The following is a 20,305-nucleotide window of genomic DNA, read 5'->3' on the forward strand; positions in this document are numbered from 1 at the left end:
CACTAAAGGTAGCTTCCTAGCAGTAGCAGCTTTTATGGGACCGAATTTGATTAGCATGCGTTACAACTTGTTTCGTTAAACTACCAGAACTGTAAACCCCTGTTGCTGATGTGAGTGCAGTTGTGTTATGTGAACATGAACAGTGAAAGCTGATGTTATGGTATTCAGAGTAGGCTTAGGATGTTGGACAGTTAACAGGATAGTATCTAGCCACAGGTTCACAACAGCTTGAGAAGCTGCCTGAGCTTTCATGGAGCACTGCAGAAGAAATACCTGACGTAAGCTTAGTTGAGATGATTACTATCATTTATTTTCAACTAAGTATTTTCAGTAGAAGTAGTAATGGTTGCAAGACTTTGGTAAAAATGAAGCCAGAAACAGACTCCCTAAGCTAAAATAATGAGAAAGCAAACATTGAAAGAAAAAAACATTATTGGCAATGCCAAACAAGTTGCATAGGACTTTATGCAATGGCATTCCAAGAGATCATTAATGCTTTTGGACACAGGAGACACATACACAACCATTTAAAGGCCAGAGGTAGATTGGTATGACAAGGTATACAAACAGCAGGGGAGCTTAATCTAACTTTTGATGCATGTATGTATGATTGAAGAGTTTGCTCAGTTTAGGATTTCTGATTTTTTCCTACATCAAAGATTTCAGTACTGTGAAAAGGATTAATGAGATATGAAAGATATAACTAATTATGAAAAACTTACAAACTATACACGGTTGCTATTATAAAAAGCATCATGAGACACAGTATGGGGTTTTATCTAAAGTGTTCCATAGAAGAGATGCAAGAAAAACAGCAGACTTGGTAAGAAACATGCAGATATTTTTACTTTAAAAAAACAAAGGTACTAGAAATACAGACTTAGGGCACTTTAGGTACATTAAAAATTGTAGAACTGGTGATTGCTATGTCCTGGCACTTCTTACAGATGTAGGAATTATCAAAAAGAATTATCAAAAATGTTTTTTATAGGTCCCTTTTTCGGTCCCACAGTGCTAAGGTTTTTTTCTGCTTAAGCTGGAACCTTCAAGTCTTTGGTTACTTCACTGTGATATTAATGATGCTGATATCCTCATAGGGTTTGTCAGTTTTGGGATTGACTTTTACGTTTGAGATTCTTTGAACGACTTCCATTCCTTTAGTCACCCGTCCAAACACGCTATGCTTGTTGTCTAGCCATGGCTGTTTGAGGGCACAAGAGGAGAAAGAAAAAGCTTATTAAAATAGAAAGCAGCATGTAGTCTAGGCACCAAACCAGAAACAGACTGACCTAGAATAAGCGAACATGGATCCACTTTATATGTTCAGACTATGAAACTTAACACCATGCAAATACTGGCATATAAGTAAGTACCAAGGTAGGGCTAGTATTTATATGCATTTACACTCACATTTTCTGTTGTTTTCCTAAAGTACGATATAGGTCAGATTCTAGCAATGCTGTAACACTTCAGTTTATTTTAAAGTGTGTTCTCAGTTCACAGAAACGCTGTTTCAGCCTCTCTTTAATGGTATTCTCACAACTGAATTTTAAGTGCCCGTCCAAAATACTACATGCATACAGTATGCCAAATTTGCAATCTGAATGGGCACTGCTACAACTTAATAAGCTTCAAAATTAGGGTTAATGGGTCTTATTAAAAAAAAAAAACCCACCATGATTTTGAAATAAGTGCTATCAGAATGTTACTTTTAAGGATTTGGTTTATATCTGTTAGATTCACATACCAAAATTTCTTTCTTTGGCTCTGAAACTGTACACAAATCAAAGGAAATCTTCAACTCTGAATACTGGCTTCTTTAAATGGCTAGAATTAGGCAATATTAAGGGCACCGTATCAGAAAACTTCAAGCAATTTAAGCAATAGCTCAATTTCCATCACGTTTAAACCAGTATATTAATACAAAATGCTCCAGTAACACACACTTGCAAACGTGTCTGATGTACTAGGAATTTGATACCCAATTAAAGCTTAAACACCTCCTGATCACAACTGACCAAAATATTTTTCCATTTCTTAAAGGATTGTTTCACGTCATTGTGTACACCATTTATTTACAAAATAACCTGTTGGATAGCACTGTGCCTGGATAGCTGTGTTCATTTTCCCATCAGAAAAGAAAATATATTTTTTCTGGTTAAAATCTCGGGTCTTAAATTGAGCTTTTAATATTACTTACAGTTGGCACTACTGTTATGAAAAACTGGGACCCATTGGTATTTGGTCCTGCATTCGCCATGCTGAGTGTGTATGGTCTGTCATGTCGTAACGTTGAATGAAACTCATCTTCAAATTCTCCTCCCCAGATACTTTCACCTCCCATCCCTGTACCAGTTGGGTCACCAGTCTGAATCATGAAACCCTGCATAAAAATTAAATGTTATTAAATCACTGCAGAGAATAAATAAGCAAAAAAGTTCTATGCCAGGTGACATTTTTCTTCAAACTTAGTTCAAACCTCTCAACAAAACATGTTAAAATGCTGTGGTAAGGGACAAAGCATTCAGGGTTTCTTTAAGTAATAAGTGAGTGCTTGTGAAAATACAACGTTACTCACTATTCCTGCTAGTGAAGGACACTAGCCTGTATCAGCGCGATTCTGGTGCAACAGAAATGAGAGGCCTAGCAAGAAATGCCTTCTGACATGAAAAGAATTCAGGCAGGATTGCTGAATTCATCTTTCTCTCAGTTATCAGATTTCTTCCACCTGTCAGCTGCAGAACAACTATTAAACAACTTCAGTAAAGTGATAAAGCTGTTTAGAACCTCAGAGTTATTCAGAATTTAGAGAGAACTATGAAGCCATTTCAGAAATACTTTGTGCAAAATGTAAATGAAAGGCTTAACAGGAAGTCCTGACCAGAAAGGTACATTGTCTAAACCCACAAAAATTTAACTTTTTACAAGTTACCTTGATGATGCGATGAAATATGTGTCCGTTGTAATAACCATTTCTGCTGTGCACACAGAAGTTTTCCACTGTTTTGGGGCATCTAAAATCATGTAACAGGAAATACAATTAAGTATTTATTGTAGCCTGTATGTGGCAAGGCCATAAAGATTTCAGCTGAGACTGTGATCCTGTTTTACTGAGCAGTGTTTCAGCATACTGTAGAATTGGCTTTTATCAAATAAGGAAAAAAAATCAAATCCCCACCTCTTCAAAGAAAACTTGAGAGGAGTATGAAGTTGCCCAATTACCCAGGAAGGCAGCAGCAATGTTGATAACACACCTGTAGTTCAGCTATTGCTGCACGGTGCTTGCATAGCACCAAGGCCTCTTCTTGCTCCCCGCACCACTCCACCACCTGGGGTGCAGTATAGGGGTTCATGGGAAGCTGGGAGGAGACACAGGTGGGACAGGTGATCCTAACTGACCACAGGGATAACATCTCATACCACACGACAATGCTCAGCTAATAAAGCTGGGCAAGAATAAGGAAGGGGGGCAGGTTCAGATTTTCAGATTTATGGTGTTTTAACCATCGTGTGTGACGGAGCTCAGCTTCCCTGGAGATAGATGAACACCTGCCTGTTGACAGGAAGTAGTGAATGAATTCCTTGTTTTGCTTTGCTTGCAACTTTTGCTTTACCTACTAAACTGTCTTTATCTCAACTCACAAGTTTTCTCACTTTTACCTTTCCAATTGTACCAAATCTATCTCCTCAAAGCCTAGTTCAAGGCACCACTGATTAGATGTTCCTTCTCCAGTTCTCTAGGTGCATATTGTTTATTTTACATCAGTTATCAAGTTCATGCCCCATAAGCAGAAATTTGTTTGCTCTTTTACCTCTACAGTTCTTTTAAGTGGTAATGTAAGTTGCCCACTGTTAGATACAAGAAGCAAAATCTAAGAATACAATGTTGTAATATTACAGAAATTGCAGTCAGGAAAGTCAGTTATCCTCTTCCGAAATGACTCATAAACATTGTTTGTAAGCAGGGTGGAAAGGAGGAATAATGCTGTTGATGGAATAGAAAGGAAAAAACCAAACCACCTCTTCACCTTTGTGACTTGTTGTTTTACTTCCTCAAAATTTGCTGCTACAGTAAAAAATCTTTGTGGTAGCTCTTCCACTAGCTCTATAAAATGAATTAGTAGCCAGAGTAGATCTACATGGACAGGTTTACACCATCACACACTTTTTCCCAGCAAATGAGAAAATAGCCAAGTTGAGTCCATAGCTGTAGAATTACTTCAGCTGTGACAAGGAACATTAGTTGGAGCTTAGGATATTCTAAACCAGCATACGAAACAGAGTGCCAGAGACATAACTAGGGCAGCAGACAAGATCATAGTCCCATCTCCTGCTGTGCAGTACACAGTCACTCGCAACTCTTCCACAAACACATGTCCAAAGATTTGGAGGGCACACAAACCACATCCTATATGCTCTTCTTTAATTTTTCAATCACATTCATCTTAAAGAGGTTTTAAATTAAAAGCTCAGCTGGGAGGAAATACTACAACAAGGATGGATGGCCCAACAATAGCAAAGCTTGGTAATACTATATTTGATTTAAAATTGCATAGAAAACATTGCAGTGAAGCACCTAGCAGTACTATGCAAGCAAATAGAGTGACACACTGGCATGAGAACTAGAAAGCCAGAAATCATGTAGCTTTGCCTGCTACTCGCTGATAAGGGCTGTACCACCACGGCAACCTATATGCTACAACTATTAATTGCAGAAACCAGGGACTAATGCGAGGACACACTGGTGAAGAGGCCAGTAATTGATTAGCAGCTCTACAGGGCAGAACTGAGGTGGTGTTGCCTTAACTGTGCTTATGACAAAACTTGGTTTTGGAGAAGCACGGACTATCCTTTAATGTATTGCAACACAATATATAAATTTCCTGCTTCATTACAAAATCTTTGCGCATGTTAATATGACAAAGAAGAGATGCTACCACAATCACTTCAGCAAGTGTCATGCATAAAACTCTTTTTCAATTACATGTGTGGTTTTGGATAAACATAGCACTAATATTACATGCTGGTACAAACTTTACGATGCTCTTGAAAGAGCAACATAAAAAGCAGGACAATGGCCACATGTGGAAGCTGCAAACCGTACTATTCCTCTGGCTTACACAGACCTACTACCGAGTCTACAACTGCTGCCAACATCAACGTTCTATTTCAAGATTGAATCAAAGATCACTGCCTTACATAATATGTAGCTTACACAGAAAGGATCATGACCAACCCACATCTGCGGTTTAGACAAAGAACAAAAGTTTAGAAAGGAGTAACACCCGCAACCTCCAGAAAAATAATTAGATTAAAGCAAATATCATAAAAAGAGCCATTCTGCCCCAAATGTTATTTAGACCTATTTTTGTCCTACTCTGTCAAGTGTCACATTCCTAGATTGATGTATTAAGAAACTGTCAGGAAACAAGGACAGTAGAACAAGGGCAAGAAAGGAATTACTCCTAGCTTGAAATGTAAGTCATGGATATTGCCACCAAAAAAGCACAGAAGGAAGAAAAAACAAAATAACAGAAAGACTATGAAATACATACTCAACAGGAAAAAGCTTGATGTGGATATCTCCCATGCTTGTGTGGATGATGGCGCTGTCTGAAACTCTTTTGGGACCTTCTGCCTGAGTGGCTGCCATTACCTCTTCTTTAGAAGGTTTCTCATTAAATACATCTCTGTCAGAATCTGCACTCTTTGTGTCTTCTGGTTCACGTTTAGTAAACTGAAGAACAAAAGAACACAAGGATAACAGTTAAGTTTTCTCTTTTTTCCTCTTATCTTACACAATACTCTGCACCCCAGACATCAGTGAGATTATTCAACCGGTTCAACACCTGACTAGGTTTGAAATGTAGAAAGAGAATTCATAACCTATCCTTGCATTTCAGTGTTGTGCATTACAAGCATTTCCACAGTCACAAATTCCAGTACGTGCAAATCCAAATAACTTTTTATAATCTGTTATTTTTAAACTTCCTCCCCTTTTCAGAGAACTCACAGTAGTTCAGCATCTTTTCTTTAAAAAAAAAAAAAAAAGAGTGGAGAACATAAATTTCTGTTAGACAAAACTGACAGGTTTAATCTCAGAACTTTCCATTTCACTATAGTTAAACTAAATCTTCTCATTCCAATACTGCATTACTACAAAGCTATAGCAAACCAGCAAATAAAACTCAAAACAGAAGTCTCAAAAATTTCATTTTTATAGTACTTATAGGAAAACACAGAATGAGTACATGAGCATTTGCTTAAGTGAGCACTACACTTACATATCACATGACAATTGCTAATCTTTCTGCATGCATATGGTAATGCTTTCTATAACACGGAGTAACATTTCCAGATTTTATCTAATATTTCCTCCTCACTTCTCAAATTGTTCATAGTAGTATATACCATAATGTACTATGCACTAACCATACAAAGGTTGAGAAATTACCCTATCTTGCTCCAACAGAAATTCAAGCACAAGTAACAACAGACAGACCAATCTCTCACTTCTGTGGTGAACACATTCCAGACGTGCAAGTAACCTTTTTGGAATTGCTCGTCTGTTTGGGTTTTTCATTGCATCCCACCTAACACCTAAATTGCAAATAGGAAGATTACTTGCATCTTTGTTAGTTGCTCGTAACGTACTTTGTGCTACTGAATCGTGAAGCTTTTCTGGATATAATTATTTTTCATTACATATTTTATACATAGTTAATTACTGTTTATCAGTACATGATCTGGTTAGGTTTTTTAAATGTTCCTAAGTAAGTTGTGTTCTTTTTTCCCACCAGAACAAAGCTATATAACCTTCTCAGAGAATTATAACTCAGACAGCTCAAACCACCCAAGTTCATAGAACTGCTTAAGCAATAATGAACAAAAAAAACCTGTTTCTAGTCAATTTGCAGCCAGCTCAAGGCAAAAATTCTAGAATATACTTGCAATATAAAGGGATTCCTCTGGAAAAGTGGTTTCCAGATACTTAAGACAAAAATTCTGGAAAGGTGCAGGGAGAAAAATAAAAAAAAAAAGCATAATAGACATCAATACAAAAATGGAGCTATTTAAATAGAAACCACACACACCATGTAAAATCTGTTTTTTTTAAAAGCTGTGCAGATTACTGTTGGATCAGCCTGGATATTCTGGAGAACAGGATTTTCAGATGCCTTCATCTCTATAGTGATTGCAGCACGATGTTTCTTTGCTACTCCTTGGAACAACGCTAGTTGCATCACTCTGATGTTTTCTTGTTTTCCCAAGATACGAATACACCTGCAGTACAAGATGTAAAAAAGTATAACGACTATTAGCTTCTCAGTCAGAGAATGCCTTCTTTCTGACTGCAACACCCAAAGCAAAATTGCAAAACCCTCTCAAAGTAATTTTTAACTAATTGTTTTTATAATGATTTTCTATTCAGACTTTCTACATAATTTACCAGTGAACCTCCTTATGCAAGAAAATCCCAGCTGCATGATACCCATTTACCTTATGTTATCACATTCAATTAGTCAGAGATCAAATTATTATACATTTTTAATTCAAATAAACTTGCCGTATTTTCTCTTTGTTTTGCTAAGCTTTAAACTGCTTTACTAAGCACAGGAGTTTCTAACATAAGGCTCCCAAATGACAAGAATGACAAAAGATTAGAGACTTCCACAGTCATATCAAGTTTTAAATATACTATAAATTTGACTGAATACAGACTTTGAAACAAACATATTTATCTCAACATCTGTCACTGGAACTTACCTATTAGTCTCTACATTTATGACCTTAATGCCCAACATTGTTCCATAGAGAACGAAGTGTCCAGTTTCATCAAAAATTATATTAATTAATCTTACTGCATCCACTTTCTCCAGCTCACGCTCAACTGCCATACGTCGGCCAAACTCCATGTCTGGTAGCTGCTGTCTCATCTGCTGAAGTTCAGTAAACATCTATGGAAAAAAAAGAAAACATTATTACATGAACATAATTTAAACTTTCGATCCAGCAAAACACTGATCCATATGCTAAGAAAATACAGAATTCAACTGTGAGTACTCCGATCAAACTGAAGTGAAGAAATAAAATAAACACAAGTAGTACTCTCCTTATTTTAATGACTCAATACTCATGTTGTAATACTAAGCTTAAGCAAAGAAACAGAAACATGCAGCTGTCTAGTCAAGTTCTTAGAAGATGACATTTAACTAATTATTTTGATGTTATCTGAAACACACATTTTCATAACTGCCTTCCAGTAAAAATAAATCTAGCAGTATGAAAACAGATGAAAATCAACACTCCAATTTCACTGCATAACTAACATAAACCAGTAAGAATTAATTCTAGGGCAAAGCAACACAGGAGGCAAGGAAGAATACAGAAAACCTTTTCAGTAAGAAAAATACAGTTATGAAGCTCAGCTATAGAAACAGATAACTTAACTGAATGTGCTGGTAAATAAATTCAAATAAGTAAAGAAAAAGCCTCAAAAAATACTCACACTCAGAGATTCATCAAAGACTCTCATGAGCTTCCCCGTCAGAAAACGGAAAATTCTAACTTTTCTGTCAGACCCAAGAGTGGCCATTTTCTTGCCATCAGGTGAAAAACTTATACTGGATGGGTAAGCCTTGCATTTAGCAAACTCATATAGATCAGTATCTGTCTTATACTCCCAGTTCACATTCTTGGGAAATTTATATTCGTGAGGAGTACCAGTCCAGTACTCGATCATTCCCGATTTGTCAGAAGACACTACTACTTTGTAGACAGGGTTCAGCCGTATCTGAGTAAGAGAGGATGTATGGAGTTTATCAAAGACATGAAGTGGCTGGTTATTTCCTCGTCCATCATAAATGAATATTTTTCCTGTGCTCTTCTCGGATGTTGCAACAGAAGATATGGCATCTCCAGGGCAGTATACCCATTCACACTGGCCAGGGTAGTAGCTGCAACAAAGAGTGAAAGGAGAAAAAATAAATACATAGATAAGGACTGATGTTACTCAGACAAGAAACGAGTTATGCTATAAACTTGATTTCAAGCATCAGAAGCAAATCTTGAACTTCATTTACTAGTCTTGCTAGTATCTGTCTTGCTAAAACTCGGGAGTGTTATAATCAAACATCTCCAACCAACACAACTCAGTGGATGGCCTGGCCAATCTCTATTGCTCCCATATTGTTTTACAAAAAGGCTGTAATAGAAAGCAAAGGTAGAAGTTGGGATAAAAGAAGAATAAGAAACTGAAACACAACTAAATAGCACCAGTAGCATTAATGATTACTACTCAACTTTCATGACTTTGTAGCATTTATCTTCCATCTTTTAAGTGATTAATGCTTCAGTGGAAATGAAGACAATGGCATCTTTGCCATACACTTACAGAAAAGTTCAGCTAGGTCTTGCCAAACAAAAAACCACTCTATATTCAATAAGCATTCCAAATGCATTTAAGAAGGAACCCATTTGCTACTACCAAAAACACACTCAGCAAATAAAGCGAGCCAGAGATACGGTCAATAATAAAAGCTATGTCTGTTTTTCAGAAAGTCTGTAACCAAAGATTTTGAGAACCAGAACTCAGAAACTAAATGAGACACCACAAATAAATTATAGCCTCTGTACAAAAGTCATATATTTAGTATCTTTTCATAAATCAAATCAACAGATACTGAAGGACTGGCAAATGACAGACACTAACAATTTCAGTTTTCAATGCCTGTCTGGTAAGGATTCTTATAAAGAAAAACAGAATCAAAAGTCTGTCTCAGATTTACTAGAAAGAAGACAATCAAATAGACAGACATGAATAAATATGTCCCTTAGATCTATGCACCGTTATCCAATTTTTCTGCAGAAACAGCCACCCTTCTCTAGATCACTGATGTAAGCATAAAGCACAGGAATCTGCAGACAGACACGCTGTATGCATCAGTCAGAAGTGAAAGGATCTGAATAAATTGAGACAAAGCACTACAAGATAATATGAGCTGAAATACCACGCAGAACTTATGATTCTGTATTAATCATGGCAAGCCTGAGCAAAGAGCCATGAAAAATATTCTCAGGCACATCAACAGAAACTATCTGCTCAATAAACAGTAATGCAGAAGGTAAAGCAACAAACTAAGTTTTAAAAGGTTATTCAAGACAAAGTTTACATTACAGCTCTATACTGTTTTCCTCTTCATTAAAGAGTTCATTTCAGTTAAACCCCAGTATCTCTGTAAAAAAGTATACAGAGAGAGGAGGGTCTTGAATAGTGAAACTGAAAAAGATCTATTTAAAGATAAATCAGAAAGCATACTAAAGAAAAACATTAAAGGTAGGATTCTGAGGGTATGCCTGAAACAAAATGGATTTAATTTTTACCTCGATTTCCCCTGAAATCTTAAACATGAAAAAAGCACCATCTCTTGCAACATCAAATTAAGTTTTTCCTAGTATTAAATTCTTCTTTTTTTCATCCTATAATTTTACCAATTTTGAAGTCGCAATACAGGGCTGCTGAGTAGAAAAGACTAGCAAGAAGAAAAGACTAAGGCTAACTGGAATTTTTCTACAGCAGATAGACAAGGGGTAATTAAATCTACCACCCTCGGTACAGCACTCAAAAATCCTCCAATCCTCCACACCCACCCTTCTAACAGTGTGGTGTTTGTCCTTCCTAACAGAAGGAGGAAATTTTTATCCCTATGACAACAAATAAGACAGTATAAACAGGCCGAATTCCTTCTCTACTAGAACTATTATTTGGCTAAAGTTTTTAAATTCAGTGCCGTACAACAGTAAAAAAATTATGCCTAGCTAAGTATTTGGAGAAATACCACGTCTTTGTGCTTAACATTTGACACACAGCAAAGGCACAGACCTACTCCACTCACATACTGTGCATATAGAGTCAATTTTTTCTATTCAGTCAGGCAGTCACCAGCCACTGGATACATTTTGGATAACGCAAATTACTCAGCTTCAGTGGACCAGGGGAAAAAAAAAATTGATAAACCCAAATTAACTTACCTCTTAGCAAAATATCCTGCATTTATAAAACAAACATTTTCAAGAACTCAGTAACTTACCCAAGTTTCAGCATGTTGATCATATCGAAGTTGACTACATCAAACACCTTCATTGCTTTGTCATCTCCAACAGAACAGAATAACGCCCCCTCCGAACTAACAGCAATACTCTCAATAACACCTATTAAAAAGGTTAATATACTATTAAGACACAGGAAAGGGACACCCTTCATTTTAATACTCCACAGGAGAAAATCTACAGAGGTTTAAACCTGTATCTCAGCTGTTTCTCCAATTTTTTACTTAAAAAACCTAACTGACTTAAACAAAAAATAAAAAAAAAAACCCACAGAAATACACTTTGCATCCTATCACTGTTTGGAATCAGGTACTTGACAGCAAACTACTTACAATACACATCAATCAAAGATATAGCAGTAATTTTCATTTAAAATATTATTTTAAAAGAACTGAAAACACCATTATGATATGGCAAAAAATTACACACTTGTCAGCTTCCATTTCTCAAACAAGAAAAAGCAGCAGGACTCTATAGACTACAACAGCCCTGCTATTAACACACATAGTACTCAAAATGACTCTGCAATTGAGCCTCCCATAAATTTTTCACAATATTTTTGCTTGGCAGGCTTTGTTCTCATTTTGTTTCTGTAAATAATCACTAATAGTTAATATAAAGAACCCATCATAACATTTTTTTCTAACTCTAAAAAGAACCAGTACTTTTACTATCTATGATTACATATTTGTCATATTTGTACATATTACTTGTAATAGTCTGCACATCAAACTTTTTTCCATCAGGCAAATTATAACTTCTAATAGCGGTGAGAACCTTCTTTTCTGTCCAGTATATTTAATGCTTAGTACAGTACGGAACATTAATTAATTCTCAATTGCAATTCAGCTGACAATCATGGCAGTGATGCAAAATTTACTCTACAGCTGCAATAATTCCAGATGCAAATAATTATTTTCCATATCATAGGGAAAAAAAGAAAAAGGTAAGGGACAAAGGTGACTTTACTTAAAGTAACACCTCTTTAGACATCTCTAGACTTCATATACATGTTATGAACCTTGTTCTCTTATTTTTCAACAGACAGATCTTCGTGTCTTAAACACTCTCCCCATTGGCTGGGAATAAGGCAATGTGAAGGATAAAGAGGATCTGTTTTACCCTGACGCTATCCATCCTGCAGCTTGGGAGCAAAACAAAACAGGACAGGCAAATGAAGCAAGACAGGTACATATAATTTAACCCCTGACTACAGTAAATGTATTCCAGAACACCTCTCCTCTTTATTTGCTCTGCCTATTCAAGTGAATAAGAACAAGGGAGAGGAAAGAGTGAGGTCCTTCAGAGACGAAAAAGCAACTTCTTACCTAGGTGACTCCGGAAGTGTTTAACAAACTCAATCCCTTCCTCTATTTTTTTCCAGAATTTCACATGTCCATCGTGACTGGCCGTTATGATAAAATCTGTCCTACAGATTTACAAAAGAAAAATTAAAAATCAAGAAAAAACAGAGAAATACACACATTATGCACTTCCACACTAGGCAGTAATTTTCACTATTGTTAACGCTGTATAGAGAATGAACTTAAAACAAATTACTGTGGCAGTCTGTCTGAATGGGTACTATAACTCCCACAAAAGCAAACTAGTATTTTAATTTCCCCTAGACTAGACTATGAAAAGTCAACAGAAGAAATCTATTAAAAAGTCCCTCTTGACTAGTCCTATTTGGGGTCTGGTTTCACCGTACTTACTATTTACTGATGCATGTGTGTGTATACATCATGGAATCACAGAATCGCTTAGTTGGAAAAGACCTTTGAGATCATAGAGTCCAACTGTACATATAAATACACAGTAAATATATCTAAATATACATTATATATATAAATATACAGTATATATTTTTAGATTTTTAGTATATATTTGTATATAAAGAAAAGAAAGTTCTCTTCAATCTGTGCAGCTCTGCTGAATCACATTTTATTCAGATACAGTCAGTTTCCGTTATTCCTGCATACACTGCACATTGCAATAAAGATTTGAAGATTCACTTTTAGCCTATTTAAACAATTTTTTCCTTGCTTCTCAGTAAGCCTTTTCCTTCACACTTAGTTTTCAAAAAACCCCTCCTGAAGTATCACTTTTGGGCACAGTAACTTTCCGTTATTAAACTTCTACACTGACAACTGCCTAGCATATATAAAAATACACCTCTGTTGAGATACAGTGGAAAAAAAGATACTTACTTAGTACATGCCACATGTGTAATGACATCTCTGTGCATGTAACTGCGTTCATACATCGAAGCACATGGTAGATTTTCAAGATAAACGTGTTCAAATTCAAGAACTAAACAGAATAAAGAGAAAAATCAGAAGTATTATTTTTTCCATAAAGGTTCATCTATCTTCTGTTCTCCCTTCCTTATGCTTGCAAAGCTTACTCCCATTTTTGACAAGACTACGTGAGGATTTTGTGCAAACATAATAAAAGAGGTTCCCACCACTGTGGCTTTGTACTAAGACTTAGAGATTCTTGGTACACTAATGCCACTCAAACTCAGATTTAACCCGTACCTTTTATATAACCACGCCCCCTTTTAAAGCAACTCTGACAGTCTAAATGCACACAAAAAAAATTATTATAACAACTTTTAAGTTACTGCCAGAAAACAGAAGACCATCTGCACCTCATTTTCATAGAATCAGAGAACGGTTTGGGTAGGAGGGGTCCTTAAAGACCATCCAGTTCCAACTGAGGACAAGTTCCACTAGATCACATTGCTCAAAGCCTCATCCAATCCAGCCTTGAAAGCCTTCAGGAATGCGGCATCCACAGCTTCTCTGGGAAACCTGTTCCAGTGCGTCACCACCCGCACAGTAAAAAATTTCTTCCTAAAATCTGACCTAAATCTACCCTTTTTCCACTTAAAACCATTACCCCTTGTCCTATCACTGCACTCCCTCATAAAGGTACCCTCCCCAGCTCTCCTGTGGGCCTCCTTGAAGAATAAGAAGGCTGCTATAAGGTCTCTCAGAAGCCTTCTCTTCTTCAGGCCAGACAACCCCAACTCTCTCAGCCTGTCCTCATATGAGAGGTGCTCCAGCCCTCTGATCATCTTTGTGGCCTTCCTCTGGACTCTCTCTAACAGGTCCATGTCCTTCCTGTGCTGAGGACTCCAGAACTGAACACATTGCTCCAAGCGAGGTCTCACCAGAGTGGAGTAGAGGGGCAGAATCACCTCCCTCGACCTGCTGCCTACGCTTCTTTCAATGCAACCCAGGATATGGTTGGCTTTCTGAGCTGCAAGCGCACATTACTGGCTCATGTTGAGCTTTTCATCTACCAGTACCACAAAGTCCTTCTCAAGAGAGCTGTGCTTGGGATTGCCCCAGGCCATGTGCAGGACGTTACAGTTGGCCTTCTTGAACTTCATGAGGTTCACACAGGCTCACTTCTCAAGTCTGTCAAGGTCCCTCTGGATGGTGTTCCTTCCCTCCAGTGTATCAACCATGACACACAGCTTCGTGTCATTGGCAAATTCCTGAGGGTGCCCTCAATCCCACCATCCACGTCTGTTACAAAGACGTAAAACAACACCAGTCCCAATACTAACCCCTAACGAATACCACTCATTACCAGTCTCCACTTGGACATTTACAACTCTTTCAAGTGTGACCATCCAGCCAATTTCTTATCCATCCAGTGGTCCATTCTTCAAACACATATTTCCCCAATTTAAAGATCAGAATGTCACGCAGGACAGTTTTGTACAGTTTGCACAAGTCCAGGTAGATGACATCAGCTACTGTTCCTTATCCGTCAATTCCATAGCCCCATAATAGAAAGCCATCAAATTCATCAGGCACCATCTACCCATGTGAAGCCATGTTGGTTGTCACCAATCACCTCCTCAACCATGTGCCTCAGCAGAGTTTCCAGGAAGATCTGCTCCATGATCTTTCCAGGCTCTGACCACGTTGTAGTTCCCTGGGTCTTCCTTTTTTAAAAATGGGAGTTACGTTTCCCCTTTTCTAGTCAATGGGAACTTCACTGGACTGACATGATTTCTCAAATGTGACGGACAGTAGCTTAGCAACTTCAACTGCCAATATCTTCAGGACCTGCAGATACATCACATCAGGTCCTTCTGCACCTTCAGACTCCTTAGGTGATCTCGCATCTGATCCTCTCCTACAGTGGGCAGTTCTTCAATCTCCCAGTCCCTGCCTTTGCCTTCTGCGACTTGGGCTGTGTGGCTTGAGCTCTTGCCAGTGAAGACTGAGGAAAAAATGTTTTCTTCCAAAACCAAATTTACCTGTGTTGTTTTTAAGGGATTCCAGGTCTCATGCAGGTATCATTGCTTAAATTCTAAGTGCTGGCACCTGCTTATTTCACTGTTTAACTGGTTCACCTAAAATAACCCAATTTCCAATTTCAACATCCAAACAGCTAACATAGAATCATAAAGGTCAGAAAAGATCTCGATTAAGAGCATCAAGTCCAACCACCAGCCCAACACCAGCGCGCCTACTAAACCATGTCCTAAAGTGCCACAGCTACACATTTCTGAACACCTTCAGGGACGGTGACTCTACGACTTCCCTGGGCATCCTCTTCCAATGCTTCATCACTCTTTCTGTGAATAACTTTTTCCCAATATCCAATCTAAATCTCCCCTAGTGCAACTTGAGGGTGTTTCCTTTCATCCTATCATTTGCTACTTGGGAGAAGAGACCAACACCTACCTCACCACCACCTCCTTTCAGGCAGCTGTGGAGAGCAAGCTCATTCCTCAGCTTCCCCTTTTCCAGGCAAAACAGCCCCAGTTTGCTGCTCAGTCGTGCAGTGGCACATGTCACTGAACACCGCTCAGCTCCTGTTTGCATCACACAGACAGGTAGCCAGCTGCAAGCTCTGGACACTCCAGCATCCTGTGCCACAGTGTAGCTGAAGGGCTCCCAGGGCAGTGAGCACCTGTGCTGCAGCCCACAGCTCCACAATCCCAAGCAGCACCTCCTGGCCCAGGGTTGCTTCCCAAAGGAGCAGAAATGTGGCATCCCCCACGGGGCCCCTCCTCAGCCTGCTTGCTTCACCTAATAACACTGAAAATGCAGGCAAATAATCTCTCTCAGACTTGTTTTGGAGTTCTAAAAAGCAAGAGTCTTTTATCAGGCCAGGGCAACACGAGGGAGTGATCTCCGTCAATCCTGTACAGCCAGACAAGAGCTGGATATATGATGCATTTCCCGCTCACATGCATATCGATAAACTTTCACAGAAATCTTATGCATAATCTATCATTTTCCAATTACTAATTTGATGTTCTTATGAAATTCACGGCAGTCAAAACTCTTGCTAATTTGGAGCTTTGGAGACAGCTCTGCTTGACTTTGGCTTTGCAATAGGGAGAGGCTGCAAACAAAGGTGATTGCAGAAGAAGACACATATGCTCAGCACAGATCGTACTGCACACAAGACATTATCGTCTCTAAAGAATGAACAATGCCTGAAAAAAAACCCACTGCTCAAAAGTTGCAAGTCTTACAAGATGCAGCTGAGGGAGCTGGGGTTGTTTAGCCTGGAGAAGAGAAGGCTGAGGGGAGACCTCATTGCTCTCTACAACTACCTGAAAGGAGGCTGTGGAGAGGAGGGTGCTGGCCTCTTCTCCCAAGTGACAGGGGACAGGACAAGAGGGAATGGCCTCACACTCCACCAGGGGAGGTTCAGGCTGGACAACAGGAAAAAAGTTTTCACAGAAAGGTCACTGGACACTGGCAGAGGCTGCCCAGGGAGGTGGTTGAGTCACCTTCCCTGGGTGTTTAAAAGACACGAGGTGCTCAGGGACACGGTTTAGTGTTTGAGAGGAATGGTTAAACTCGATGACCCAAGAGGTCTTTTCCAACCTATGAAAGAAAACATTCTGTCAGAGGGACATTTTATCCAACTTACAAAAAATACAATTACTTCGATGAAACTTTAGCTAAAATCAAATCGAGGGGAAGGTGGGGACGGGAAGCGGGGGGCGCGCCCCGCCCCCCCGCCATTACCTCTCCTCTTCTTGGCCTGTGCGGCCTCCCCGGGCAGCGGCCCGACCCAGCGCTCCTCATTCTCCTCTTCCTCGTCCGCCGCCGCCTTCTTCTCCTTCCCCTCCTCCTCCTCCTCCTCCCCCTCCTCTCCGCCCCCGATCAGCTTTCTCTTGCGCTCGGGCTCGGGCGCCGCCATGCCGCGGTGCGTTACTGCGCTGCGCCGGGCGCCTCAGGGTGACGTCATAGGCAGCGCCGCCTGCTGTCGCGGAGCGCGCGGCGACGGGTCGGTGCGAGCGGGAAGCGGAGCCGCCATGGTAACGGACGGGCCGGAGCGGGGCCTGCTCCCTGCCGGCCTTTCCTCTCCTGACCCTGTTCGCCCTTCCTCAGCCCTCCTCCCGGTCTTGTTTCTCCGTTTCACACCCACCGCCCCCCCCCCCCCCCCCACTCCCCAGCCTTCCCGCCGCTGCCCTTTCTATCCTTTTTCAGCTCGGAATGTCTTCCAGCAGTTGGTTGTTTTGTATTTGTTCGCGTGAAGCGTCCCCCTAGAGCTCCCCGGGCTGACAGGGCCCGCGGTGTGCGCTCGCCCCTGCTGTGTGTTTTACCTAGTTATGTAGCTCTAAGGTGAGGTGAGGACTAAATAGAATCATAGAACAGTTTAGGTTGGAAGGGACCTTAAAGATCATCCGGTTCCAACCCCCCTGCCCTGGGCAGGGACACCTCCCACCAGCCCAGGCTGCCCAAGGCCCCATCCAACCTGGCCTTGAACACCTCCAGGGATGGGGCAGCCACAGCTTCCCTGGGCCACGAGTTAGAATTGGGATACATTAGTATGAATGACATGGCAAAAAACGCCTTTGGGTTTTGTGTATGATGTACACAGAAAAATAAGGAAAGCTGCAAGTTACAAGGAAAAATATCTGAATGTGGCGCTTTGGTGTATATACTAAATAAGTTATTAACAGCATGGTATTAGGGACCAAAGTCAGTTTGGCTTGTGGTACAGAGGTCTGTAGTATCTCCTCGTGATGTGTACATTTTGGAACTTTGTGTGAAATCAATCATGGAAATTTGGGACGTGAACAATGATAAAAATCATCATTTAAATGTTCTGGATACTTTTTTGGTATGTACTCAGAGATTTATTTCATGTTGATGGATTGTATTATTGTAGGAGGACACAGGAGAATGGACTTTTAATTCACCTCAAGGCCTCTTTCAAGTTTCCCAAGATTATCTCTTCCTTTCTCTTCCACCTCCTTTTTTCTTTTCTCATTAGGGCCTCTTAACTCTGCTGCTGAACCTTTTTGCCCTAATGAAAATTATCTGTTCAGGCTTTTTTGTTTGCCTCCTTGAAAGTTTTTGTTTCATCTCAAGACTGTTTAGTTCCTTTATTAGCCTTCCGTGGGCGACTTTGCTGTAGACATTTCTGTAAATCTTAATAAATTATGTTATGGAGACATTCCGGGACTCTTAAGAACATAAAGCTTTTTCTCTGCAAAAACTGTGCTCATTAGACCTTATCAGATCAAGGGAATCCAGATTTTCTACTGTTCTGGTTTTAATTATTGACACAACAAATTTGCCAGGAAGGCTTACTAGGAGTATTGCTACCTTTCAGTTGCCTAGAACGCTTCCAGTGTTCACATAGATGTTCTGATTTTTTTTTCTTAGCCCCACTGCTGTGGCATATTTGAACTTCAGAAGCTATAATTGAATATTTCACTCTTTTTAAATTATTCAAGTTTTCAATATCATTTTTTTGACACTGGTGTTTTGTTCTGAAAGTGAATAAAAGATTAAGTTAGAAATTTGTGCATTGTTCAGAAGGCAGAGATTTTTATTCTTTAGAACTCCATCTTTTTAAACAACTCTTTAATCTCTAAATATTTGGTGGGCTCAGTGATCCTTTGAGTATTTTTAAAGGCTTTCTGCATCTTGTACCTCTAAGAAATTTCTGTTGGTTGTTCTACCTTAAAAAAAACATTCTCTTTGAGTGCCATTTTGGCCTTTTTTTTTTTTATTTTCCCCCTTAATTACTGCTGATGTTCATCTATCTCTTTATAGGTTTAACCAATATTAAAGTTCTGATTTTTCTTCTGATTTTATGTGTTTATATCTGTTCTTTTTAATTTAAGTTGGGTTGTTTGGTTTTTTTCTTGCTGCCCTGATGCCCTCTTACCTTGGTTGCCTGCAAAGGTTTCAAGTTTGTGTTTGTTTTTCTAGCAAGCTCCAGGATACTTAATTTGTTATTCAAAAAGATTCTGAAATCAAGCTGTGATAAGGAGAAATAGATTACAGCATTCCTTGAAAGGCAGAGCAAAAGTGACTGTGCTTAAGAACTTCACATATCTAAGGTAGACAAGCATGGATTTGTAGGTGAGAGGTTCTCTTACTGTTGCTTTGAAGTAGTCAGAATATAAAATATGCCAATGCAAAGAATCATAGCAGTTTTGAAAATTCAGGACTTTGATTCAATTTTAAAACCTGTTATTACAATACCAAGTGCTGGGTCCTGCACTTGGGGCACAACAACCCCATGCAGTGCTACAGACTAGGAGAAGTCTGTCTAGAAAGCTGCCTGGAGGAGAAAGACCTGGGGGTGTTGGTTGACAGCGACTGAATATGAGCCAGGAGTGGCCCAGGTGGCCAAGAAGACCAATGGCATCTTGGCTTGGATCAGAAACGGCATGACCAGCAGGTCCAGGGAGGTTATTCTCCCTCTCTACTCGGCACTGGTGAGACCGCTCCTCGAATCCTGTGTTCAGTTCTGGGCCCCTCACCACAAGAAGGATGTTGAGGCTCTGGAGTGAGGCCAGAGAAGAGCAACAAAGCTGGTGAAGGGGCTGGAGAACAGGCCTTACGAGGAGCGGCTGAGAGAGCTGGGGTTGTTTAGGCTGGAGAAGAGAAGGCTGAGGGGAGACCTCATTGCTCTCTGAAAACTACCTGAAAGGAGGTTGTAGAGAGGAGGGTGCTGGCCTCTTCTTCCAAGTGACATGGGACAGGACAAGAGGGAATGGCCTCAAGCTCCACCAGGGGAGATTAGGCTGGACATTAGGAAAAAATTCTTCACAGAAAGGGTCACTGGGCACTGGAACAGGCTACCCAGGGAGGTGGTTGATTCACCATCCCTGGAGATATTTAAAGGACATGTGGATGAGGTGCTGGGGGGCATGGTTTAGTGTTTGATAGGAATGGTTGGACTC

General features: G+C 39.7%; 2 protein-coding genes across 2 annotated transcripts in view; one reads left to right on the forward strand and one right to left on the reverse strand.

Annotated features, from left to right (window-relative positions):
* Window positions 1-758: 758 nt before the first annotated feature.
* PPWD1 (peptidylprolyl isomerase domain and WD repeat containing 1) lies at window positions 759-17,298 on the reverse strand. The gene is made up of 11 exons (XM_069880264.1): window positions 17,124-17,298; window positions 13,320-13,422; window positions 12,438-12,538; window positions 11,091-11,211; window positions 8,510-8,957; window positions 7,768-7,958; window positions 7,095-7,284; window positions 5,556-5,737; window positions 2,933-3,014; window positions 2,201-2,383; window positions 759-1,201 (listed from the first exon to the last, which is right to left on the reverse strand). The coding sequence occupies exons 1-11, from the start codon at window positions 17,296-17,298 to the stop codon at window positions 1,058-1,060; spliced, it is 1,920 nt and encodes a 639-aa protein (XP_069736365.1). The 3' UTR covers window positions 759-1,057.
* A 59-nt stretch (window positions 17,299-17,357) lies between these two features.
* CENPK (centromere protein K) overlaps window positions 17,358-20,305 on the forward strand; it is a 31,613-nt gene continuing 28,665 nt past the window's right edge. Inside the window, exon 1 of the mRNA XM_069879873.1 lies at window positions 17,358-17,416. Within this exon, the coding sequence (XP_069735974.1) occupies window positions 17,414-17,416 (3 nt within the window). The 5' untranslated portion in view covers window positions 17,358-17,413. The remainder of the gene's footprint in view (window positions 17,417-20,305) is intronic.

The sequence above is a fragment of the Phaenicophaeus curvirostris genome, chromosome Z (genome assembly GCF_032191515.1).
Source record: "Phaenicophaeus curvirostris isolate KB17595 chromosome Z, BPBGC_Pcur_1.0, whole genome shotgun sequence".
Lineage (NCBI taxonomy): Eukaryota > Metazoa > Chordata > Aves > Cuculiformes > Cuculidae > Phaenicophaeus > Phaenicophaeus curvirostris.